A 27970-nucleotide genomic window follows, 5' to 3' on the forward strand; every position below is an offset into this window, starting at 1 on the left:
GCGACCGCGGGCGGGAGCAAATGCGCATCGGTCTGCGCATCTTTGAATCTACAGAAGCACACTGTGGACAATCTCCCTGACATCCGAAGACCTCTCCTCCGCAATCCGACGAGGGCTTCTTCACCGCCTATGGCCGCACATCGGCATCCCTGAGCCGCTGGCCTCGTCGCGGACCTTTCACCCGCTGCTGTCCTCGAAAGGTCTCCAAATCAGGGCGACATCTCCACCAACATTTTGTTATTTTTTTTTATTTATTTATTTTTTTTAAAATTCCAAATCGTCTGACTATTTCTTTTTTTTTTAAATTATTATTATTTTTTTTATTTTTTATTTTATTTTTTAAAGAGCCCGGTGCTATGCTGGGCCCATCTCTCTAGATCTTGTGATCAATAGCCTGCACGATCTCTCCTCCCACATTCGTCCGAGCAGACCCGGGTCCCTCTCTCCTCGAGCGCCGACGATGCGTCCGAACGCAGTGATGTTGGCGGTGGTCCTCCTGGGGAACTTGATGCTGCCGTTCACCTCGGCTCAGAACGGTAAGGAGACACATGCATGCGAGCAAATTTGAGGGGGAGGGAGGAAAAAGAAAAAAGTGACTTGACTTGTGTGAGGACGTCCGAGCGAATTGTTTCTGAAGAGGATTTTGAACCTTTGACGGCGTTTAAGCCACTACTGTAGTTTCACAGTCGACTGTAAGGCCGGGGGTTGGACACTTTAACAGACGTTTTTTTTTTTCCATCATCGACAGCGAAAGACAAGAAGGAAATGAAATTGGCAAGAGCTGTGGGATTTGTACAAGGTGATTTAACTGTGCACACATAGGTGTGCCTTGCGCTGGGAATTAATCACTGTCAGAGGAAACTCCACTGAGCTGTCAGGTGTGTCTCAACACTGTCAGCTTGGCATCTTTACAAAATGATTATATATGTATATATATATATATATATATATATATATATATATATATATATATATATATATATATATATATATATATATATATATATATATATACATATTTATTTATTTTACTTTTACGCACTGTATAAAGTGGCAGTTTATGGCTGCCAGGATGTTTGTTTCAGTCAGAAGTGGTTTGGTAGCAAGAGAGTGTGCCAAGCAAGAATAACCTGCTCTGATCGCTGATCAAGGGACATATTATCCACACCAAACACAGACTGAAGCCTCACCCTGCATGTGTTGGAAACTCTGCAAATACCAGACCCTGCTGTGTCACAGCTGCCGAACCTATGCTTCTGCATGAGTGACAAAACTCTGCCCCTATTATAACGCTGTCAGGCCAGGTTAAGTGGATGTCTCCCGTCCAACTGGTTCATTCGGGCAGTTAGTGCAACACAGAAACCCCTTCCTCCCCCTCCCCGTTTGAACGCCACATGCGTCTTTTCCTAGGCGACAGGACATCAAATATTTAGCCGACAGAGACTTAAAAGACGAACGTGATGTTTACGTGTGAGTTGTAAAAGTTCACTGCCCGTGAATCATCCGAAAACCTGCATGATTCTGTTGAAGTAAATGTCAGTAACGTGCTGTTGGATGTCCCCGACTGTCCTCCTCTGATACTGCATGTACTGACTTCAAATTCTGTTGAATCACATCACCCAGCCAGGGCACACAAATCAGCAGCCATTCATGAAATCAAAGTGGAATCTTCAATCTTCTTTTTTTTTTTTTATGGGGGGGGGGGGGGCTTTTAAAAGGAACCTAACTCGATTCCTTAAGCGATGCTGACATGATTATGAAGAAGGTGGCGTTGTGGATGTGCACCAGGAATCAAAAGTGTTTCCGATTTTGTTAATAGGATATTCCTCAGGAATGTGCACCGTCCACGTATGGAGGCCCACGTGTTGACAAACCAGTGTCAATGACAAGGTCTAAGCCCAGAGATATACTCTGCCCACGTAATTTCAGTGGTTGATGTCCACCTCATCGTTGCTGCAGGGGGGATTACCGGACGCCCACCGTGCCAGACTTAATCAGACTGTAACGTCCATGATAGGTTGAGGAGGTTGTGAAGAATCTGACTCTGATGGCATTACATCTTTTACATATTTCACACTGTTTTATTTCAGTCTAAGTGAAGGAGTTTGTACCGCTTTTATGTGATGCTGGCAACAGCAACAAAAAAAATCTACAGAGAGAGATGCATGTTATGTGAACTTAATAACACTTAACGAGTAAACACAGCAGCAACCTGGATCTTGTGAAGAGACAAAAAATACCAGACCTATTTACACAAGTCAGCATATGACTTGAATCCTATTGCTTTCTTAATTGGTGATTTTACTTTAGTGCTTACAGTGTGTGTGTGTGTGTGTGTGTATGTGTGTGTGTGTGTGTGTGTGTGTGTGTGTGTGTGTGTGTGTGTGTGTGTGTGTGTGTGTGTGTGTGTGTGTGTGTGTGTGTGTGTGTGAGAGAGAGAGAGAGAGAGTGAGTGTACAATGAGGTATTTAAGCATCTTCGTGGAAATATGGAAAATCAGATGCCAACCAAGCCTTCTATTGTTTTGTATTCTATAGACGCTCAAGCGAAGGCATTTCATACACTTCCTGCTGTCATTCCCACTCATGGAGGCTCAGATCACTTAACACACATGCATGGACACACACACACACACACACACACACACACACACACACACACACACACACACACACACACACACACACACACACGCACACACACACACGCACACAAATACAGCCATTGGTCAGTCTGAGGCAGATTGGGGCCACCCCTCCGTCATTCAATGTCTCATTCAACTGTCTGATCAAGAAATGTGCTTCATTTTGTGTATACAGACCTTTTATTTACTAGAACTTTGACGTCAGCATCAATAGTCGACACTAAGTATTAAGCACCACAGGTAGCATTGAAATATTTGCTCACGTTGCATACAAAAACACTTTTTTCCCCCCCTCCCCTCACAGTACAGATTGAGGGTAATCATGGCTTCTTATGCAATCCTAGATTTCCCTGTAATATTAGAGGTCAGGCTGCAATGTCGGGCACAATAATAATTATAAGTACAGGAGGTGTAATCACTGTATCTGGGAAGCAGAGGGAATACGTAGCTATTATTCATATTCAGGGAGAAGTAGGCCTACATATAGGTGGCGGATTTGTGCGACAGATATTTGGAGAACTGTAAATAGCATCCCGTCCATTCTGCCTCGTTTCTATTTTTACCATCGAGACACGGCACTGAGAACTGTGGCTTTAAGGTCCTTTTGTGGAAGTGAATCCATTAACTCTTAATGGACGGCCTCCTTGTGCACAGCTGCATGGCCCCTCTAAAGACTCACTGGGTGGCTGTGAACTATTTAAACTGAGAGATGATGTGGTCTTTACGCAAAGGAAATAAAGGCAGCCGGAAAAGGTGGCTGGAGTTGACCTGACTCTTGTGTCTTACGTAATTTGCTTCACTAAACTGTGTATATAGCACTGCTCCTCCTTGTGTGAAACAGGATGTGCAGGCCACACTAAGATATCCTTTAAAAAAATAATAAGCTGTTATTGTTCTAAGTGAATAATTTCTCAGCTTTTCTCGCCATTCAAAGTCCTGTAATCTCGGTCAGAAGTGGTCCAAGCACACGCAGTAAATAGTGCTTCTTTTTAATGTTTTTTAATGAAGGCATAAACTACATCCTGCTTCATTATCCGCTGCAGTTAGAAAGCATACTTCTTGAAATGCGTGGTCTTCCTGTTCTTCTTAGGTCTCTTGTGCATTAGCTTCAAGTGGGGTAAACACTGCCTTCAAGATAAGCATTTTACAGCCGCGTGCCTTTCAATCGATACACTTGCAGTATACGGTGCGGCTGCTTATCCATTATCATGTTTCATGCAGGCTCTTGACAAAGGTTTGTTTGTTAGTCTGGAAAATATGCAGTAGGACACAAGCCAAACTCTTCCACTGAGTCACGCTTTTCCCACTGTGAAATCTGATACGGCTGACTTTGATTGGGCGCAGCATCGCACTGTATAAAATTCACCACATGCACACTGCATGAACTATGATGTGCGCAAACGGCCCTTTTTAAAAACACGTCGGCGAGTCGTCACTGGGAAATCGTTGCTGAACCTGCAACGCCGCTTTGTTCCTTCGCCTGCTTCACATTGTTGCGCTCACCCACCTCGCCTGCTGGCAGCGGCCCTGCAGCTCAGGTGATGTGTGCTGCACAAGGACTCAGACTCCAAAACACTCATAGGAGTTGCTTCTCATTCATTCCCGCCTGGGCATTTTAACTTGTGACACTGCGAAGAGAAGTACGTCTTCCTCTGCCTACAGGCTCGTACCAGCCGAGGCTTTAGCTGACTGGACGTTTAATTCACAAAAACAGAACTGGAAGTATTCCCTGCAACAATTTGGAGAATATGGTTTATTGCAACACATAGCTCATTCAATTTTTTTCAGCATTATGTTTTATGTAGCGGATCCATAGCACTTCTGTATTAGTATTTCTCAGGTTTTTCCCATCAAATAATGTAAATTCCCTTGTTTTAACTGCTGGAACCGAAGGAGGAAGTATTCACTGTTTGTGATTAGTGGATGGGATTAGAGCGTTTCTACCCTGCACAGGGTTGTTGGGATTTTAAATCTCATTAAACTGTTGCCTCTCATCTGTGAACGGAATGACAGGCTCAAGTAATAACAGGAAAATGTTAAAAAGTGAGAAGGAGGCATCTTAAAAACTGTGTTTTTTTTTTAAAGGGACAGTATTTGGCCTCATTTAAAAGTATGTTGAAGTTTATGGTATTGAAACTTGATGAATATGTCAACGGTATTCATCAGTTTACACTGTTTTAAAATGCTCACATAATTGAATACTGCATCATGAGGCTTTGTCAATGAATATGGGTTTGCTACCAAAGTCATTATAATTGCTCATGTTAAATTAAGACGGTCTCAGAATTTGTACTTGAAGATCCTTTGCTAAAATCACGGACTATTAATTGTAACACTTTGCTATTTTACAAATGACTATAATTTGGCACATTGGAAAGAGTTTGGCGATGTGACGCATGGCAAATCCAGGGTTACAAATCAATACACTGGGTCACATTGCAGAACCGGAAACCAACATTTTAGGGCTTCAGTTTACTTTGTTACCTTAGAATGGAGCAGTAAAAAAAAAGGTGAAGACTTACACTGCTGCTATTTAACAGTAAGAGGTTTAAATCTTTACATTTAAATTCCTTTTTTTACTTTTGAATTGACACTCGTCTGGAGTGGCTTGCTGGGTTAAACCTTGAGTTTTAGTCTGAGAAACCAGAGTTCAAATTCTGGTCGAAGTGCTAAACTACAATATGGTGCAAATTGTTATGTGTCCCAGGTGGACCTGGTGGAACTTCCTGAATAAATGCTAAACATCAGCGAAGTCCACTTGACCTACTTTAATTTCTTTGAGATTATTTGTAATTTCATAATAATTTGCAGCGGTTCTCGAGTATCAGCAGCTGAATGCTGCAGGGTTTTTTGGTCATTTTTGCACCTCCTCTGTCCATGGATTCATTTTCTGCAAACATCAATACTGACTTGCAAATATTTGCAACTTGGGTGAAACAAATATTTGTAGTAATGCAAAACTGTGCACCTATTAATTCCTTATTAATTTTCACTCATATGGATGCTACTGAATTACTTTCAGTCTTTCCCTGGGAGTGTTGCATATTATTGCAACTCAAAAGGTTATAATTTAAAATAAAAATGTATAATATGGATCCTGGCTTATTTTTTTTTTTCATTAAAAGTTGTAATTGGATATTTTTGAAATATCAAAACCAAATAACCAAAAAACAAAAGAGAAATGACTGATTTGAGCCAACGTGGCAGTTTTGGGACTGACCGACGTCGCTTATTTTTAAAAGCCTCGTGACAGTCCTCATTTTTCACCGAACTGAACAGACACAGTGGGATGTTGGGGAGGCAGGACATGACTCTAATGTGTCTGTAAGTTACATAAGGCATTCTGTCTCCAGCTGTGGAGAACGGTCTCTCTGCTGCTCTGCTCGTCCCAGTGAGAGCTATCATTACGCAGAATGATGGCAGCAGGGCTTCAACAACGCAAAAAAAAATTACACAGGCTAATCTATGTTCTTTGACTCATTGAAGTTTGTTGGAAACGCTGCACAGCGCTGCACAGTGGATTGACCTGCCAGCCAGATGATGGAATATTAAGATGATGCTCCATTTTTTTTTTTTCAAAACCACTGACTCCTAATTGTGTCCGAATTTGCTTTTCTTTGAGGTAACTGATGCACGCATTATCGATTGGGTGGTGCAATATTGGTGTCTTGATTTAACTCGATAAAACGGGTTGTTTTGTAAATCGACTCAACATAAAACGCTAAAATTGTTGTTTGTTCCTGCACCACAAGACATCAACAGTACATTCCAGTGGGAGATCACACTTTAAAGTAATTGAATCTTTTCTGAGCTGTGGGTGTGTTCTTCAATGTCAACCTCCTGACTCACCGCTCTTGTTTGGGTTGGGTGTGGCACGTGGGCATGTGAGGACTGGTTGACCTTGACACACTGTTATTTCGACCTACCTGAAACACAGAATTAGCTCAAAACTGCCTAAACAACTCTGACAATATACATGAGGTGTCTCCCACAGTCATGCAGGTTTGGGGAGGGGGGGGGGTGACCTCTTTTATTTCTGGGTTCTCCCTTTCCCCTCGTGCTGGCCTCATTTTCAGTAAAGCAGTAACATTATATGGACAGAGGTGGGGAAACCCAGTAAAACTTTACTCGTCTCTGCAAGCACCAGTTAAAATTTCACATTCTGTCATGACAGTAGGTGAAAGGAAGCGATAAGACTTTGCATCGCGAACGACCTGTAAAGACACATGTCGTGTCACTCAGGTACAACAAAGACGAGTCCACATTCCACGCGCACACGTTGACTTGCACTCTACTGAGCACACAACCAGCTCATTGGCCCTGGGGGGTTTCCGACCCTCTGCTTTCTCTGTCTGTGTTGTGGGACTGCGGACGGGGATCCAGGTTGTAGGCAGGCAGCTGACTCACTCTCAGGCAGCGTGGCGGCGGCGGCGGTGTGTGGCTTCTTGTCAGTTCCCAGGGGAGCTCTCTTCCCTATCTACATGAGGAGAGTGTGTAGGCTGTAATGGCTGTGACTTCCATACAGACCTTGTCACTGACTGTTGTGAGACACTACTGTGTCTGTCTAAGGTAAAGCAGGCAAAGTCAGACCTTGTACTGCGACGCGCTCTCATCATTCTTTGATCAGACTCATTAGTTGGACCATGTACTGATACCGGTTTGATCGCACTCTAATGCCTGGATGTCAGTTAATATCGACAGGAAGACATAACACAGCTGACTGTGGCGCTTTCAAATGTTCAAACAATCGTGTTGCATGATTCCGTTGAGGATGTTGCACTGAGTGACACAATACCACCCAGTTTACTTTGACACTCACTCGCAAGAAGCCCCACTTACAGCATGTCTGTTTGGTTAATATTTTAGTTTGTTTCACGTCAGATATTATGTCAGTCTTACGAATGTGCAAGAATGAGATACATCATCGGGATGGGGAGGAGACTGAACCAGGCTGCACATTAGCTCTGCTACCATCAGCAATTTAGACACCTAGTGCGACTGAGCAGATGTACTGCTGATCATATGACGTTGTCAAAAAAACAGAAAAACAACTCTTACAGCAATTACATGATACCCAGTGGAGGCCTGATTGACCTGAAAGTCCTCAACTCTGACCTTTAAAAACACGCTCCGTGTTAAGCACGAGAGAAAAGCGGTAAAAACCAAACTCTGCAAAATGAAGACAGCTCCGAGTACTATCTGACAGGAAGTCTATTTCCATTTCAAGCCTTAGCACCCCTGGCTGACAGCAGCCGTTGTCACAGCAACAGAGGCCCAAGCTCGTACCAAAAACACTGTGTGAGGCTGCACTGGGCCTTTCTCATGCCCTTCAAACGTTTAGGCCTAATCGCCCATGTCTTGTGGCCAAAATCTAAGGCCTCGCGACTGTTTTGTGCCAATGCATGTTAGGGAATACGATTTAAAAGACAAACAGACACATTCCGCGTTTGATTGAGACTGAAAATGATCAAATATTTTGTTTGTGCTCTTTGGTTGCAGTTTCTTCGATGATTAGTGGAAGCATTGGTCTGAGTGAACACATGTTTTAGGGAAGCTACAAAAACGGATCATGCGATTATTGTGCTTCATTTGCCACAAGTTTCCTTTCTGACGCAACCCAAGCAGTTGGGACTTCCTCAAGGGACCGACAGACATCTAAGCCATATAATTGAAATCACTTCTGATGACAAGCCTGAGTCGTGACCTTTTGGACGCTCAGACAAGACGTCAATTCTGATGTTCATTTTTCAAAGGGGTCAACACCACCAGTCCGAGCAGCTTGCACCATTGATTTGCAAACCCAGGTGTCATTGTCAAGGTCAAGACTGGAAGTAGACTGGAACGTAAAGATCCCACATTTCACCTTGTGCTGTTCTATTTGCAATATCCATAAGAATCTATTTGACTGGTTTTGAGAACCACAAACAGCCTCAATGTAGGCTGCTCTTAAGCTTCCATTCTGGAGCGCTGCCACAAAGCGGGTGTTCTCTGTCTTATGTCTTTAAGGCGCATTGATATCACTGACCCACTCTTCTGATTGGCTTACACTCTTCTGAGTGACTCACAACAAGGCCAACCTCAGCGCTTCTCTGGTCTGCGCTCACCAGGGTTTTCTTTCCCTTCCAAATGAAGGGCAGGATGCTTGAAGATGTTTAGGTTGGACACTTTCGCAGTATTTGAATTGCCCTTGAACAGCTTTGTAGTTCAAACTAAATAAATAAATAACCGTGGGGCCTTCAAGGTAACACATCACAGTTTTAGCGGATTGTCTTCCTCCGTCGTCAGGTTGCAGAGATGTGTCCACCACAGCAACTATTTCCGCGTCGCTTCTCATCTTCCTCCACGCATTTGAAATGAATGAGTACCGGCTGGCTGCTCTGTGTTTTGTTTTCGCTGCCAGTGTAAAGCTGCTTGTTTAAACACCACAGAAATTGGTCTCCTCGTTGGCCCGCGTTGTCTGTAGTTTGTTCTGAGCACGTTTCTCCACAGAGTCTCCCCGAGCCTGAATTTAAATTAAGTCATCTGTTCCTTTCTTTCCGAATTAATTTGCCGCCACCTTGAAGGACATTCAGGATGCGTTTCGGGGGGCCACTATTCTGTGATCCCGAGCTCTTGTGCATGGATGACAGCAGTGTCAGGAGTGTATGTCATACGCCACGCCAATTCGCAGTTGCACTCATCAGTAAAGGGTGCTATAGTAAGTGTTCTGTCATACTGAAATATGGCTTTTAACTGTGTGGGCGGACAGGCTTGGATTCCCCCTCTGGGATTATGTGGTGAGCTTGATAGGCCCAGATGTTTCCGGAGAAAAGAAACAAATGCTAATTACCCTGCATATCTGAACGCGTCACACAAGTTGTGAGCGCCTCGTCTCCTAGCAGGAAGCCTGCGTTTAACTCCTGCGGAAATCCTCTTTGCAATACGTCTTTGATTTCATAAAATTTATTTTCACGTGGCGGTGAGTCGCACGTGTGGGTCAGCATCTATCTGTCATGCTTCATTATTCCACACATGATTATTTGAGTCCAGTACCAAAGATCTTTGGTTTAATACTCTAAAGGAAGATTTTTATTTTATTTTACTTGACACTTGTTCTGGGCCCTCATTGTGAAGATGAACTAAATATAAAGCGTCAGTCCTTCCTTGGGTTTCCACACGTCGATCTGTTCGTGTGCTTCTGATACGATACTTTGAGCAATGAAGACAGATCTAGGAGGGACCGTAAGCTGTTGTTTTCATACACAAAAACACAGTCACACACTCGAGAGACAAACAGGCTCTTTGTTCTCATTTCCTCCATGAAAATTTGGGGCAGCATTATAGCAGGGCCGTTTCCTGCTTTGTTTAAGAGCATGTGCTTCACAGCAAGAGGAGCCGCAGACACGGCAGAGAACAAACTCTGTGGTCCAGGTAATTTGTCATTAGATGAGGTTTAATAAGGTTGGCAATGTATTGTTGGGCTAACTACTGATGTGGAACAAGGTCATGAATCAGGCACAGGCGCAGCGTAGTGCAGTCACAGTCGTGGTAATAACACCTATGGATTCCACGGATGGATTATCGATTTTTATCATGAAAGTCACAGCATTTTACGATTTAAAGTGTTCTCCTTTTTAAATAGGGAGCAAAGCATTAAGGCGGTCTGTTAGAGTGAGACAGCGTGGGGGGGGGTCTTCTCTTAATATTACTTTAGTGAGGTGAGTTTTACTATAAAGCACCAAATTCTTTGTGTTGAGTCAGACTTTCTGGAGAAGTAGGTGCTGTGAACATATGGGAATTTTTTTCAAAACCTGCTCTTTAAGTCCAGCTTATCCAAAATGTAAGCTGTCTGACCTCATTCCTGATGATACCAGCAGGAGCTGATATGGATAAAAGAAGATTATAGGTCATACATACAGTCACATATTTGCAGTATTTTTTGATGAATCACATTTTTTTTGAAGAGGTGGTTGAACAAAGATTCTGGATCTGTAGGTTCCTCCACACACCAGCAACATGCATGCTTCATTAACGGGCCTAAACTGTCCCTACAGGTGTGAAAGTGGGTGTGAATGTGTTTGTCCGTCTGTCTGCGACAACCCCGTGACAGACTGTCCAGGCTGCACCTCACCTCTAACCCAGTGTGTGCTGAGCTCCACTGCAGCCACCTATGCACCGACAGTATCGGCACAATCCAAAATATACACACACACACACACACACACACACACTTCTTCACGCACGGCTTGTCTAACAGCTTCTTTTGTCTGTCACTTTTACTAACAAACTCACTGATGTAATTCTTCTTGATGCGACGAGACTGATGACGTTTCCTACAAATAAGAAGCAAAATGTCCCTTTAAGAGTTTAATTATCAAGTGACATTTAGTTTTCATTCCTCTGATGTCAATGACGTTTACCTTCGGGGGGTACACCCCCCCCCCCCTCAAAAAAAAAAAGATTTTTTACAAGTCGAATGATTTTATGCGGCGTTTTAATACAACAGTGACATGGCCCTGGAACGAGATGTCAGCCATGGAGGAGCCTCGCAGTGGAGGACTCTGGGACCTCTGATTGTGACACATTTAAGTGTAGACAAGGTTGGGAGGATTGCTCCCCTACTCGACTGAACAAACTGTTGTAAACGGCTGCGCCTGGGTAAACGCTGAGAGAGAGAGAGAGAGAGAGAGAGAGAGAGAGAGAGAGAGAGAGCTCAGGCATTCCCTCCTCACTATATAAGGTTTTCACTCCTGGAAGTCAACTAATGTGCTCTCACTGATGTTTTCTCTCTTCCCCTGCGCACAGATCAAAAAGTACCATGGAAAAAATGTTGAGAGAGAGAGAGAGAGACAGAGAGAGAGAGAGAGAGAGAGAGAGACAAAAGAAAAAAGAAAAGCACACAGGACATCAGCACTACTTGCTGGCACAGATTTGCACCTTGTTGACTCTGACTTTGTCTGACAGTTGGCCTTAAGTGGGCCAGGGAAACCTGATGTTGAAACAGACTGGATTTAGAGAATCATTAACCTTTTCCTTTCTACACCTCTCAATGATTTGACGCTTGCTTGACTTTGATTTGCCTTTAATCATCCTCTCTTTTTTTGTTTGTGTGTACTCTGATCTTATTTGATTTCCTCCTCCTATCCCTTGGCCTTTCCATGCCTTCCTACTGCTCTAACCCTCTTGTACCCTTTCCTTCCCTGCCATCCCGATACGCTTTTCTTCTCCAGCTGGGTTTGTGAAGTCGCCACTCTCTGAGACTAAGCTCACGGGGGACACCTTTGAGCTGTACTGCGACGTGGTGGGTAACCCCACTCCAGAGATCCAGTGGTGGTACGCTGAGGTCAACCGAGCGGACTCCTTCAAGCAGCTGTGGGACGGAGCCCGCAAGCGGCGGGTGTCCATCAACACGGCGTACGGCACCAATGGGGTCAGTGTGCTCGGCATCACGCGCCTCACACTGGAGGACTCTGGGACCTATGAGTGCCGGGCGAGCAACGACCCGAGGCGCAATGATCTCCGACAAAACCCCGCCATCACCTGGATCCGCGCCCAGGCCACCATTTTGGTGCTACAGAGTGAGTGGTCTATGTCCTGTAGAAGCTAGCCGGTGAACGACCAACAGATCCCCTCCCCCAACCACTCCAAGCAGCCCACTCTCACCACAGTGGTGAAAAAGTTATTACTATTACTCACAGAAACTAAAATATTGATTAATCACTAATGCCAGTGGTTGTCTTTCTTTTTCTATTGATACAAATTAACGTAGCTGCATATTTCTATAATTTTTCTGTTGTTGTTGTTGAATTGCATTGAAACCCCATCACTCCCCAAAATCCCTTGAGCATGCAGACGTAAATGACCACAAACCCAGGAAACTTTACCCAGTCTCTATCTGCATTTCTCTTCTTTCTTGCCACACAGAACTTTTGTCCTTACTGCCTTATATGTGTCCTTTTGCGATACTCTTACCATTATCTTTTTAATCTGTATCCTAACTTCACCCCCTTCCATTTCCTATTCCTAGATTTATTTGTGACACTCCTTCCTTTGGCATTATGTTGTGTGTTCTGCATTGCGTGGATCGTTTTATTTACTTCAAAGCCCTACCTGCTCGATGCAGTGGAAACCTCGTGGTGCTTTGAAGTAATGCTTTTGATTTGGCTTCCTCACTCTGGGCAGTGTGAATGGGACTGTAAGAAGACACAAGGAGGGATCCGTTCAGGTGTAAAACAGTGATTCCTGCTGTCAAATCCTTCCAGATAAAAGCAAACATTTGCTGCTTTCAAATTTGTGTGTTGATAATCCAATAAAGGACGAGTGCCTCATTCCTGGTTCAGATGAGGCAGATTCCCTCTTCCACTAAACGGTCTCTCTGGACCTGCCTGTGCAATGTGTTACCTTGTGCCTTCTCAGCCATTAAGTGTGTGACTGTGAATCAGTAATGACATTATATCCTTTAACCTTCTGCTCTGTGCACACAGACGCTCAAAACAAACTGAATTTCAAGTGGACCCTTCTAATCTGTGCATGCCTCAGTGCTCTGCCCACTGAAACACCGAGATGTTGAACGTTGTTAGTCATAGCGAAGCTCTAAGGAGTTTGGAGGAGTCTGGTATTTGCTGGCTCCTGATTGGATGGACACGTTTTGGTTTATGTGTGATTTTCCTTTTTTTTTTTTAAACCAGAGATAGGCTTTCACTGCTTCTACTCTCGACAGAAGTCTGAAAAACAGCAGCTGCTCACTTTGTCTCTTTGTTTTTATGTGTTATGACCTCGCCTACTTCTGAAACCATCTGAATATATTCTGTCATTACTGAGGTATATGTTTTTGCATATACATGTAATAGCCAGGTTATTACATGTATATTACAGGCTATACATAATAGCCCTTTGATATGAATGTATAGTTTGTTGCTCGAAACAATAAGATTGTGTCGTTTTAGTCTTCCAGATTTGCTTAATTTAGCTTGTGAATGTGAATCACTCTGCATCGCTTTACCCGAAACCTGTATAATTGCCCTTGCAATATTTTAATTTTATTCAAATGTTGTTGTTTTTTTTTTTTTTTTTTATAACCACCCTATCCTATTTGGCATTTGGATTAAATTGCATTGAATTAAATGCAATTTGGATGTTGGATTTGCGAAGGAGATCCATGAAATAAAACTATGTGCCTTCTCCATGTGCTCAAAGTGATACGACACTCCAAATGATGAAACTGTTGAGGAATTGGAGTGTTATGCTTTTGAGAAACACCGTTACCAGCTGTCACCAATGTGAATAATCGTGCTAGCGCCCAGCCAGCCTGACGTTTCATGACCAGAAACCAGCGAGCAGCCGGTGTTCTCAGGTGAAAATCAGCACTTTAGGACACCACTAATTACCTGGCTTGCTGAACTTCGGCAAAATAGACACAGTGGCACTAATATTAGTTCGTCTGTGTGACTTCTTCTCTTCAAGAAGCATTAATTAGCAAAAAGCCAACAGAGGTCTTTCTTCTTTCACGGTCTTCAGCACACTTTGAGGCAGCTGGCTGCAGCGTCTCACAGAAATTAAAGTACTTTTGGTCCTCTCTTTTAATTCTCGCCAAGAAGGCAAACAACCGTAGTTTCCCCCAAATGCTGCTATATCACTTTAACTGCAGCTGTGATCAGCATGTTTGATTCCAATGGTAGTAAGTTTCCATGCTGGAAAATTGTATTAATATGTCAGAGGAGATTTCTTAATCCACTTCTGTGTAATTGCAGATGGCTAAAGCACAGTACTTTGGTGCAGAAGTGGTTTGGCAGAAGTTTGTGAACCATTCTTTTCTCTTTATGCATGAAAAACATTTCACTTTTGGAATTCAATGATTTAAGTAGTATGCAGGTTGTTACTCTAGAAGAGTACCAGTATCTTTTTTTTTTTTCTTTTCCCAAGCGGGATATATTTAGAGTGGAGTATCACTTAAACAAATTGCACACAATTTTAATTTGCCAATGCAAAGTATCAATTTTACCATGGAATTTGCCTTCTAAACACTTACATTTGCATGTAAATATGTTTAGTTGAATTGGAAATATGTGTTAGCTTGAACTGGACAAGCACATCCTGAATAATTGGCCATTTCTATGACGAATGAGTTGTTCAAACCATTTCGCTTAACCACACGCTCAGAAGGCACACCAGCCCCTCTGTGCGAGGACAATTACTGGCACCGCATACTGACGGTGCACTTATCATGTTGTAACAGTGTTAAGATTGGAGGCCAGCTTTGCCTCGTCACAATGGCATAATGTTCCTCTAGACAAAAAAAAAAACCCCCAAATCCAAAAAGCTTGCCATGTGGCTTAGTGTGACTCAGCTATTTAGTTTAATTGATTTCATAAATCCTGGCAAACTGTAAGAGAATGCAGCTCTATTTTCCGCTCAAACAAACCTGACGAGTGTCTGTCAGTTAATTTGGACACGCCGTCAATCTGAATGAGACGCCGCGTCTCGGCACCTGCAGGAGGAGGGAGGCTCCGGCTCCGTCCGACTGATTCGAAGCTACACTTGAGATTATGGCTCCATTCCGATTCGATGTAACGATAAAATGTCCAGCGGTCGCATTTTAAGTTGTAACAATGCGTCCTACAAACAACCTTCTGGTTAAATTGCCCGTGGACCACCGTGCCGTGCTTGCTAAATGCTAATTTATGTACCTCATGCTGTGTGTGCGTACGCACGTCTCAAAGATACTATTTATAGTACATGTGTCTCTGCTCGGTGGTGGCGAAGAGAGAGAGAGAGAAATATAAGGCGGAAGGGGGGAGTTTACAGAATTATACGAACAGGAAACCAAGAATGCTAATGAAAATGCCCTGCCAGTGTCAGTAGCCCTCCTTTCCCCTCTCCTCTCCCCCTCTTGCCTTGCTCGTGGCCTTGCAGCAGCAGCAGCAGCCAGTAGTAGGATTATGATGCTGCTCCTCTCTGCTCCTCCCCTCGGGGGCTCCATCGTTGCCATGGTTGGCCCGCCTTAGAGGAGGGGGAGGGGCAGCGTGGAGGAGGCTTCCTGCTCACTACTCCAAGCAGAGCAAAGGGCGCCTCACTCTCAGATGACGCCTCACCGTCCTTGAGAAATAGAACCTGGTATTTGTTTTCGTTTTGGGGTTTTTTTGCCACCAGTGTGCCTCACGATTAACAAAAAAAAAAAGGCTGAGGTATTCCTTCAGCGGTAATTTGAAATGTCAGAGGTCTTCTTTACCGTTTATATCAATCGTCAGCTCAGGGGGGGCCTCATTTATAAAACTATGCGTCTATCACAATAAAGCCTTCCGCCCACTTCACTCCCGCAATCCACCATAAACGGTCGGCCGGTGCAGATCGCTCGTGAAAGATCATATACGTGACGCTCTGGTGGAGGAGACAACTAAACTAATAGGCTGTGCAAACCGACAGTTGCGGCGCTGCTAACGCAGCAAACACAACAAACACAACAATGTTTGGCCAAAGTAAAGATGATGGGAGGTGGAGTGTTCCTTGCTTCACCAGCTGGTTGAGGCTCAGAGGCACTATACCTGCTGAGTATTTGTTTTATGTTTGCATAACTTAACGGGCTGATAAAATCACGCTCACTCCCAGGCTACACAATGGCGCAGTATATGCAGTCATAAATTGAGCATGTATGTGTTTCTTTTCTTTTACACATCAGAGTGCAGATGGTATAGTGATATAGGGGCGGGTTGCCGGTGTAATCTGGGCGCCCTTGGCAGCACTCTCACGTTTAACAAGGATTATAGACCAAAGGGTGTGCAAACAAGTTTCAAGTATAAAAAGTAAAATATATACAGTACTGAAATATTTTGTCCAAAATCTCTTGGTTGTAAAAATGAAGATACGATTCTTTCTCTGGCAGCCCTGTTGAGTTGGAGGGAATCTGGTCACTTTGTATTGAACGTGCAGGTCTTTCAATACAGTAAATGCATAGCAGGAAGATACTGTAACAGAAAATGATCACACAACAACCGGCCTGAGAGTTCATCATCACACAATCTGCTTCCGCGTCGTTTCGCAGAAAGCTAACAACACAGAGGTTATAAATGAGGCCCCTAATCTTCAAGTAATAAGGCTTATTTGACCTTTATAATGCAGATAATGTTTATATGCAAGGACAGCACATGTCGGTGAGTAATCTGACAAGCGTCAAAATGACTGCAGATAAAACTTAAACCTGCCTTTTACCCTCAAACGTATTGCGACTATGACTCAGAGCTTTGTCAGAAATGTAATTATTTTGGAGCCTATACCTGCATCACTAGTTCATTAATCATTTCTTTTGCATTGTTGTGCTTTATCTAAAAATAACATGAATATTACAGCCTTAGGATGGGCACAGTTGGTAGATGGAAGGAATTTCAGTAGTTTCATGTACTTATTATGCTTTTTATTTATTTGTTGGGTGAGCTTCACTTCATAGACGCCTCCCACACAGATCATATAAAAACAGCATACAGCCTGCAGCTACAGCAGCACTGAAGCACGTTGGATGCCCCAGATCTGGGATAAGGTTTGACTGTCTCTGTCTTTCAGAACCAAAGATCAATGCCTCCGATCAGACCGTCCTGTCGGCGGAGACCTGGGGTAAACCAGTCACTCTGCTGTGCAGCCTCACCACGGCGCACATGCCGCACAGGGAAAGCTTCTGGATGAAGAACGGCGTGGAGATCCCCAACACGCGGACAGAGCTCAGAAACACATCGCACAGGTGACGGCTTCACCTCCGTATGGTGACGACACAGCTTAGAGAAGAGGCAAAAATAAAAAGGTTAATGTAAGTGTTAATGCAGAGAGAAAAGACGTGCTCAGTCGGGGTCCTGAACATGAAGAATGGTATTAAACACGGGTTCCAAATTGGACTGGAGAACAGATTTTCAGAGACGGTCGCTCAGTGTATTGAGCTTGGATAACTGACTGTAGGTGCGGCGCAGGACAAAGATCACAGATGATTGTGTGGCAGATTATCCAATTTCTATAAACAGTCAATGTGTCTATTTCTTTCTCTGTTTTCACAGAAGGATACTCTTCTTTGACGAACAGTTTTCAAGAGTTACTGAAACAAATTAATGCACACTGCCAAAATTCGGATCTATTTGCAAGAGCGTTTTGTTTGTCGCCATGGAAACTCGTACTTTGTACACGACGCATATAAGCACACATCAGACTACTTCACGTCAGAAATGCTTGTATGTCAACATTAAGGACAATACTGCCTTTGCGGGTATCTTTTATTTTGACCTCAAGCAATCAGAAATTAAATCTTTGCTTTAACTCACATCTTGAACTCTAACTATCACACTTAACTTGAAATGAAACACAAAAGTCTGTTATTGCCCAAAGTACCAACTAGTTGTTAGTCCCTGCTGTCACAGAGTGTAATCATTGAAGCACAAAGCTACTGTCGCCCCCATAGACATAACACAGACTTTTTCTAGCCACAAGATAAGACCAATTGGTCACTTCCTTGTCACATTACATCAGTGATACTCTGAAGATTACAGCGAAAATGCCTGTGGTGTCCTTCCCCGCAGAATCCAGAGCTGCTGTTCCGTAATATAACAACAAAATGCCAACATTTTGTCTCCCGTGGCCTCGCTGAGCCTTCAGGCTTTCATTGCTATAGTCCGAAATAATTACCAGCATTAAACTGATATTAGCTGACTTTATGTACTACTGACAGTGCAAGTGAATCAGAGTTATGAAATGACTGCTGTGTTTTGTTGCAGAATCCCTAAAGCGCGAGCAGACGATTCTGGGGAGTACATGTGTGTTTACACGTTTGAGACGGCGCCCAATGCAAATGCGACAATTGAAGTAAAAGGTAAGACTTTTTCCCACATATCACGACTAGTAACTGAATGAAACAAACTTATTTTAGGTTAAAACCAGACGATTCCTCCCTGTGACAATTCCAAATTTGAGAAGAAGAAGAAGAAGGAAAAAAAAAAAAGAACTATGGCCTTAATTTTAAAGAGCACATGCTGACATTTGGTGATTTTACTCAGAGACGGAAGCAAAAAGGTGTCCTGGAAAAGTTGATACCCCAAGCAGTGTGAATGGAGCCCTTGTTGACAAAGATGTTTGAATCCATCCGGCGCGGTGGTGATGACAGGGAGCGCTCCTGAGGCTGTTGTCACTCTGGGCTTTCAGTGATACGACAGTTCAGCAAAATGGACAGGCACTGCGCTTTCCCTCCAAAACACAAGGCCCACGAAGGACGACTGCTTAAGAGCAGACATATTCTTGACTTATTACATTGATGGTTCAACAGTGATGACTTTGGTTTCAAATCAAATGGTCAATGTGATGGCGGGAAGGCTTTAACCAATCAACTATTGCGTTGGTTTTCTTTCAAGCTGGCAGTCTCTTCAACCTGAGTAAGGAATCTTCTCTGAGTAAGGGCAAGTGGAACGCTCCAAGAGAAGCTTGCCTGTCTATAGTGCTTAAGCCAATTTGCTGTGGCATGGCTATGGTGCATACTGAGCATGCCCCTGCCTCTCACTCCACGGCTGTCTTAAAGCACTGCCTGATTGCGTAACATGGGTGACGACCGTGTGTGCTCTGCTTTCACTGGATCGTGAGATGACGGGACTCGTCGCCATTCAGACTGAAGGTTTCTCGCTAGAGCTCAGGCTGCAGGCCTGTGACCGTAGAGGCTTGCTTCCTATCTCCTAGACGAAATATCCATCGCTTTTCCTTATGATACATGATTTTTACCTCTTTTATTTTTTGCCATCCTATATCCAAATGCATAAAATCAAACTTTTTTTTCTTTTCGTTTTAGCTTATTAAAATAGATACTATTACTGAATGGACACCAAGCATGTCCTCTCGTTGTTAAATGCCGTTGTCATTCTCTGGAGGTGCTTGAGATCTTTTGTGACCCAGGTAGCGGGCCCACTGTTAAGCAAGCCAGCTTTGCACTGTGCTTCTGGCAGCAATTCACTGAGATCCCTCGCCTACAGTGTCCTTGGCACACTCATCCTTGCAGGACTCAGCTCAGAGGCAACAGATGGAGGGTTCTGTGATGTTGTAGGATTAAGGCTCTGAATCCGGTCCCAGCCATCTCTGTGGCAGCAATGGAGTTTATTGTCTGTGATACTAAGCTTGCTGCAGATAAATATTTAGGACCTCGTCTTTCTTAAATGTTTTTTTTTTTTTTTTTCCCTTGAAAGATAAGGACTTTTCTCCACGGAAATATGTGGCAACGCATTGGCGCATTACTTGAGAGAAATGTGACTGTCCAGGCTCGCACAGCTCTGCAGGAATCAGAATCGCACGGGCAGTCGTCTGCATAAATGTGATGGGGAACTAAAAAAAGATTTGATTTAGCAACTCTTAAACATGTGAAGTCATTCTGATCAACTTTTATTATTCCTCCTGACAGCTGTGACCTTGCTCGCTCTCCCTCTCACATTCATATGTCACTTTACCACCGTCGAGCTCGCAGAGATTAATAATCACAGTCAGGAGTGTGAAATGGAGGGATCTGCCGGTTTTAGCGCCACTCCGAGGGCTCGCTCTGCGCTGTCAGTCACTGACATAATACAGTCAGGAAAAGACACAAATGAGCTTGGCCACTCCCCTGCTCAGGGAGCACGTGCGAACCATAATTAGTGTGGGGTGATGTCACTGAAGAGCTCAGACCCCTCCTGCTTTATTATCCGTGCGCAGCTGAAAAAAAAAAATAGAAAATGCTCACTTCAGGCCTTCTGCCTTATGCTGCTTAATTGCATGGAAGGAATCGTTGTAATTTTGAGGATTAGTGGAAAAGCAGGGACTGTTATCTCTCGACACCGTGCACAGCTGAATGGAGAGTTTCTGTCTCACCTTTGAGGAAAAACTCGGCACACGTTTGCAGCGCTTTGTGACATATGGCTGAATTTATTAAATTCAGAACCGTTTCATTTCCATTATCAGTTAATTCATTAATCAGAACCGATTTGCATCGTTATTCTCTGGCTGAAAATCTCTTTTGTTGGCTTCACTGTAGAGTTATTGTGAACGGGAACATCTGGGGGCTCTCATATTACACCAATGCCCCTTCTTCCATGACCTCATTATGAATTGTATTGAAATGCTTTCTATCTCATGCACATAGATACTCCCGGCTGCATGAGAAGGGGGTACATTGCACGTGCTCACAAAGTAACGATCCGTTTTAAAGGGAACTTTTTCTTGCACGTTGGAGTCGCGCTCCTCAGCAAACTTTCTCATAATTCAGTGCAGTTTCACATGTAGGGTTTATTCTACTGCATTATTTTGGTCTACATGTAAACCTGATTTCGGTAGTAGTATGCCTAATTGTAAAACCAACACAAACACAACTGTGAGGAACAGTATTGACACTCAGTTTGATGTTCATGTGCAAAAGCAAACAATACATAAGAAAATTCAATACCTTCGGAGGAGCTCAATGAATTAGTGACATGTTCACACTCAAGCTCTTGTCTGGTTCACTTTGCTGTCACACTGGCCTTTTTAACACCAGAGCAAGAGATGTAAAAAAAAAAAGTATGTTAAACAGCCACTATGAGATAAATTCTGCAACAACACTCCCATTGATGTGTGCTAAATGGTTTGACTATCGTTTATTCACCAGCTTAAGACTCACCTGAAATCTATGAACTTGCATTAAAGGAGTCAAACCCATTCTGATCATGAGGAGGATTTGGCCTGCCAGCTCGGTGTTCAGGGTCGGAATGGCTGAGTTAAATCAATCATGTCACGTCCAGACGGAACGTCACAAGTGTGAACATCGTCTACAACTCAGTGATGCAAAGCCATCTGATTTCTGAAAATATCTGCATCATGTCCTACTACGACTCCTCTCTCCCGCATCGGCTCTGATTTTTCATTATTTTTTTTTTCCTTTCTTGAAGATTGAGCTCCTTCAGTGAATCAGCACTACTACAGAGACTGTTTATGACACTCCTCTCTCACACCTAGACTTCTGACTAACACAAATCGCCGCCACGGCCAAATCAGCCAATCAGACTTTTCTTCTTCATGCCATCTGTGAGGACTTGAAACACTCCTCTGACTGTGTTATTTCTGCCAACTCAGCTAATGATCGCCTTTATTTATTTATTTCCACCTTTCCAGCAAAACCCGATATCACTGGCCACAAGCGAAGTGAGAATAAGAACGAAGGGGAAAACGCAATGCTTTACTGCAAATCCGTCGGCTACCCCCATCCCACCTGGACGTGGCGGAAAGTGGACGGAACATCTTCTATGGTATTGAATATATACATACCGGTGTATATATATATATATATATATATATATATATATATATATATATATATATATATATATATATATATATATATAAAACATGGATGGGTTCAGTTTGTCGAAACAAGAAGTACATTTCAATGCAAATTCATCATTTGAACTCGCTTTCAGCACAACTAACGTTTGTGAAAATGGTCCATGTGTTCCAGGACATTGACAACTCCACCGGACGCTTCTTCATCACGAGCAGAGACAACTACACGGAGCTCAACATCGTCAACCTGGACATAAACGCAGACCCTGGAATATATGAGTGCAACGCCACTAATGCAATTGGAAACACCGCTGAGACCACTATTTTACGAGTGCGCAGCCATCTTGCACCACTCTGGCCCTTCCTGGGTGTGCTTGCAGAAATTATAATCCTCGTCGTCATCATCGTTGTGTACGAGAAACGCAAGAGGCCAGACGACATTATTGATGGTAAGACAAGTTGTTGTTTTTTTTTTCTCTTATTACTGGCAGTAGTCTTTCATAAATAAGAAATGAACCTTGTAGATTTTGTGTCATTTCTGGAAAAATACAGCACAAAAATTCTGAACCATTGAAAAGCTGATTGTTTTCGGGGGGTTTTTTGTCTGGTGTTTCTTTAAAAGTATTGTACTATTATTAAGTATATTATTAATAGTGCACTATTATTAAGTGCCTTTGTGCCAAGAGAGGTGAGAGTCAGCGGTGACGGTTAAAAGAAGTTAAAGCAGCCATTTTACTGCTGCTCTCAGTGGACAGTGTCCAGTGGACAGTGTCCTGGTGTGACATCGTCCAATTTTACCAACATTTTAGACAGGCACAAATATGGCCTGTACAGACTCCATTACATCAAGAAGAAGAGGCTGCAGCTTTCTCGCCAGTTTTCTGTATGTGCTTACTTATTTAACAGTGGTAACAAATGCATCTGTTTGTTATAGCAAACCAGGAGTGAGAGCCGATGGCATTTATAGCAATAACGTCTATCTAACTTAATCGGTTACTATTCTTTCCTCCTTCTTTCCAAATGGCAACATAATCTAAATGGGTGGTAAGTGAGAGATCCTGCATGGTTTTGGAGAATTTTTATTTGTTATTTCTGTCGATATCTATGTTTTCTCAAGCCTACGGTCCATCCAACAACATCCTCTCTGATGAGATATTGCTGACACATATTAACACCATGTATTAGGGTTGCTTTTGGCCATTTGTGGTGAAACGAGAACGCGTCTCTACTCATTCCCATTTTCATTAGGATGAACGGAAAAAAAAAAGAGAATAGAACGATAAAATTGAACCAAGTGCCTTTTCTTTTCCCATAATTGTAAGAAATGCAGGCTTGTACTCATATAATAGCAGTCCAAGGTCCATAACCCAAGTGAGTAAAAACACAAGTCCTGATTAAAAACAATGCTCTGAACAAGATATATAAAGCTGAAACTGTCCAGATGCACTATGCATCGTTAGTTCCAACTACTCCAGCTGCATACGTATACATTGAACATGCTCCACGTTCTGTAATCCTGCCGAAACAAGCTACATTACCTCGGCCGCGCGTCGGCCATCGAACCTGATATTAACACTGTCAAATGGTCTCCAAACATTCTTACCCTGACTTCATTCTGGAGTCATTAGTGCCTATTCCGTTCAGTGACATCGTTTAATGAACACTTGAATGTCTGGTCCTCCTGTACAGGATGATCATCATCTATTTTAAATGGAATCTCTTCTCTATCCAGGTCCATTTATTTCTGATATTATGGAGCCAACTTCAATATTCTAAGGACTTCAGCTCTGCTGGTCAGTTGAGGTTGCAATAATGAATGTCTAGTCACAAACATAAAAGTAATGGTAAAATATAAACTAAGACGACACAAAAAATCAATCCTCAAAAGATTTATTTCTTAACCAGTGTCTCCTCTTCCTCATTCCTCCGTTCAGGTTTTGTGCTTCTTACAAAATGGGTTTTTTCCTATTGAACCAAAAAAAAGAGAGAGACAGAACCGAGACAGAATCACACAATAAGAATGTGACAAGATGACAATGACTGTAAAGCCCAAAGGCATCGCCAGCCACCAAAGGTTCAGTCTGACCTCCACATGCGCCTTTGTCTTCTTCTCATTTTCCCAAATATCACACGAACACGGGCAAAATTCAAAGCTCCCGACGCTCCATGAGAATCGCTCCAGCTGGTCAACAGTTGCACGCCACACACTTTAATACACGCATAAACAAAAAACAGCTTATGGATGCATTCTGTTTTTTACTTTCTCAGTCCAAGAAGCACAAGATTTATTGAGTGAAACGTGCAAGATATACGACATATGAAAACTTAATGTAGATTTTCATTGTGGTAATTATTCTACACAACAAAACAAGCCTCAAATAACTAACCTTTTTAAAGGCCTGGATGATTAGTGATTCCTAGTTCACTCATTTATCATTAAATCGTGATATTGAAGTATTTCATACTATAGCTATTTGTTTATATTAGAAGGTCGAACATTATTTATTTATTTGAGAATGTAACAAACTACCGTACTGTGGTTAATCCATCTTATAATGCCATATATACATATTTTTGTAGTCAGATTATGAAAGTAAACGTCATGATTTGATTGTAAACTATATTTGTGAATCGCTCGATCACGAGAGACCAAAAAAAAAAGAAAATACAAAAGGTACTTCGATAAATAATATCACTCGAGATATCACACCCAGGCAGGAACATGAACCAGCGGACGGGGGACAGCTCTGTGCACGGCTTCCAGTTTGGTTTCATCCAGCAGAAAAATGAAGCGATTAAGGGTAGATTATATTTGCCGTGTTTATGCCATTCAAATCAGGACTGAGGACTCCCCGGCTCACCATGCAGTCTCTCTCTCTCTCTCTCTCTCTCTAAAATCTCCTTTTAGCTTCCCGTATTCCCGGAGGTTTTGGCCCCTGTCTGCGTGCATTATCAATTCTGGTCTCCTGATGGCTTAGCTGTGTTTGAACACTTTTTATACGCCACAGCCAGAGGCTCCAATGCAGAGGCTGATATTTCTACTTCTCGCTTTGAAAATCCGTTGCTAAAATAACCACTTTTGCTGTGTGATGATTTGCTGAATAACTAGTCTTGGAATAAAATGCGAGACAACAGCAGACGCAATCAAACCTGATTCGTAACATTATTAATGTTCTTTTTAATCTCTCTTTTAATCTCACACAGTAAAAAAAAAACAACAACAACAACACGTTATTGTGCTTGCAAAGTCATAACAGTAAACATAGCTTTTGTGGCGTGTATATAAGTGAAAACGGTGCTGACAGATGTTCCTCAGAACCATGTTTTTGTCTCAACATTATACCTGTCATAATCTGCTCCATTTTAATGCCATGGAATGCTGCTAATGCTGCTTATCTCAGACTTACAACTGCATGGAAAATACCTCACTGTGCCTTTTTCTTTCCTTTTTTTTACTTACCTGTTGACACATTTCATCTGTATGCGAGACACCGATCACCCTGTCCAACCCGAAGCCGCAGGGTTTACGACTAACTCACTCTTATCTCACTATTATGCACCGGTTCTTTTTCCTCCTGCAGTATTTCGTACTGTTGCATCGTGAAAGATTTGTCCGACAGAAGGGGGGGGGAGAAAAAAAGACATCTGTTTTTCATCAACGTTGGAATGCAGCTATTTGTGTTACAGTTATAGGAGTGGATAAAATATCGAGACACTGATCAACAGCTCTGAGGAGATGCATGCTTTTATGCCGAGTCAGTTGCACTAGCACACCCAAATAACCAGGCCCTTACGAAATCACTCTGAAATCGCTGAGTGTAATTAAAAGATGACTTTATGCGAGCCATCTGTAACCCTCCTACACATATGCTCACTCTGAAAAGAACAGGAACCCCATGCGACTCAAGATGGCGCGTGAGGTTAAGTTTACAATGTTTGGTGCGAAAGCTGCTCCGGCGGAGACCCTGCCGCAGTATTTTCTCCCACATTTCAGCCCTTCTACTGCAAATGTTGACCATTTTCCAAAAAGCCAACAGTTTTTTTTTCTCCCTTAATTGGCCAGATATAAATGCCAATAAATGGTTTCAGTGTAAAAAGTTGCTCATATCACAGCTATGTGTTTGCTTGCAGCCACCAAACCTACACACACACACACACACACACATGCATCTACAATCCAAGCTGTTGAGCTGATGACTCCCAGCCCTGTAATGACACCATCCAGTTAGTGCAGGACTCTGCAACGTTTCAAAAGTACTCAAAGCAATCTATGCTTTAAGCATCATTTTGCAAAGTATCAATTTCAAATCCGCAAGAGGCTTTTCCTGACTTTGTGCCGTCTTCAGCAAATACCAGGTTTCTGAAAGTTGAGTTTCGCCCTCTTGTGACGCTAATCAAGAAGTTAAATCTGCCTTAAGGAAGAAGAGGAGTTGTGAAAACAGGACATATCATTTGCATTTAAAGTGTTGACATGTGCGTCACAAGCATGATCCCTTTATCTGTGCTTCAAATTTGATTTGTGTGCTATTTTTTTTTTGTCTCCTCTCCTCATGTCTGCAGACGATGAACCAGTGGGACCCATGTGAGTAAACACACACACACACACACAAATATACACACATGCTTTACAGCTCCACACACGACTCCAGTGGAAACAAAGAGTGTGGATGTGTTATTACCTTTAGGTCACTAAAATTGTAACTGCTTCTTTCCCAGGAAAACAAATTCAACAAACAACCACAAGGACAAAAACATTCGCCAGAGGAATATGAAATAAGCAATTTACTCAAGTAAGACACTGTTGTAAGGGACGGGGGCTAAATATAGAACGCACTGTGAGGATTATCCGTAGTCACGCCTTCTCTTGATTTCTCTCTCTCCACAGATGAGATGGCTAAAACTGCATTTTCTGACGAGAAGGTACCAGAGGTGGATCGAGCTCCGGGCAGTTTTTTGTTTTTGTTTTTTTGGGGGGAAAAGCGCATATCTTGTCTCATTTTATGAGAAACAATATCAGCATAACACTGGCATCAAAATGAACATAATGGCTGTCTTAAGCATGCCTTATTCAGTCTTACGTGGAGATTTCAGGATGGCAAATAATGACTAAAAGCACCACAAAGGTGTACACATTTTTAATGTGCTGTTGATGTCTCCTTTATTAATTTCATCATGTCCTCAAATGAGGTGATCCCTTTTGTATTACATATCATGTACAATGCATGCAAGATAATTACGCAATAGGATACTCAGAATAGATTTTTTTTTCGGATCTTCTGTTGTTATCCCTCGTGTGGCTTTTTTTGCATCCAAAATGACCTATGTTTTTATGAAATCATATCATATATATATATATATATAAATATATATATATATATATATATAGTTTTATTCTTGAGAAATTTGTACAGCATATCATGGTCATTTAACTATTTGATTTGTGAGAAGTCTTTTATCAGAACTTTTCTTGTGAAGCAAGGGCTTCAATGACTGGCAGTATTTAAATTTAATTGAGAGTGCTTACAGAAAATGACTACCGTGTGTTTAACTATCTTAACAGAAATGATATGTGTATTATTTTTATTTTGTTTCCAGAGTAACTTAGGTGTCTTGTATGTGTTGAAGTATGAGTGTTCAAATGATAGGAAATCTGTAAAAACAAAAAAAATATTTTTTTTATAATTCCCAAATTCATTTAATTGATTTTTATTTTTCTCTCTCTCTTTAACTGTATAGCATGGCTATAATCCTATGCAATATGTATTCTTAAATAGATATATGGAGGGCAGTTTGTTTTACTCAGTGAAGCTTTAATATTGTGGGATCACTTGGAAGCTGGCATAGCAAAATTCACTGCTGTAGCTGCATGACTCCTCTTTCAATACGATGTATAAATGTGTGTTGCGGTGGAAATGGACCTGCATTAAGTTGGAAACAGAGGGACCAGAGTATATAGCCACGATAAAAAAAATATGAGTGAGACCAATATTTTTTTTTCTGAATAAAAACTTGACAAAAGAAACCAGATTTTTTATTTTTATTTTTTTGTTTGTT

General features: G+C 42.3%; 1 protein-coding gene across 1 annotated transcript; it reads left to right on the forward strand.

Moving 5' to 3' along the window:
* On the forward strand, positions 1–27929 carry LOC308129057 (neuroplastin-like). Its single transcript, XM_080494816.1, has 10 exons — positions 1–200; positions 430–536; positions 11854–12201; positions 17177–17351; positions 18370–18464; positions 21749–21882; positions 22092–22365; positions 26477–26498; positions 26633–26706; positions 26802–27929. Exons 2-9 carry the CDS (start codon positions 461–463, stop codon positions 26691–26693), a joined length of 1185 nt encoding a protein of 394 aa, XP_080350942.1. The 5' UTR covers positions 1–200; positions 430–460; the 3' UTR covers positions 26694–26706; positions 26802–27929.
* Positions 27930–27970: the final 41 nt, after the last annotated feature.

Source organism: Blennius ocellaris (genome assembly GCF_963422515.1).
Source record: "Blennius ocellaris genome assembly, chromosome: 1".
NCBI lineage: Eukaryota > Metazoa > Chordata > Actinopteri > Blenniiformes > Blenniidae > Blennius > Blennius ocellaris.

Coding starts and splice junctions, on each gene's coding strand:
- LOC308129057 (XM_080494816.1), top strand. CDS start 461: ATGCGTCCGAACGCAGTGATGTTGGCGGTGGTCCTCCTGGGGAACTTG. Junction 537..11,853: donor GTTCACCTCGGCTCAGAACG/GTAAGGAGACAC, acceptor TTTCTTCTCCAG/CTGGGTTTGTGAAGTCGCCA. Junction 18,465..21,748: donor TGCGACAATTGAAGTAAAAG/GTAAGACTTTTT, acceptor CCACCTTTCCAG/CAAAACCCGATATCACTGGC.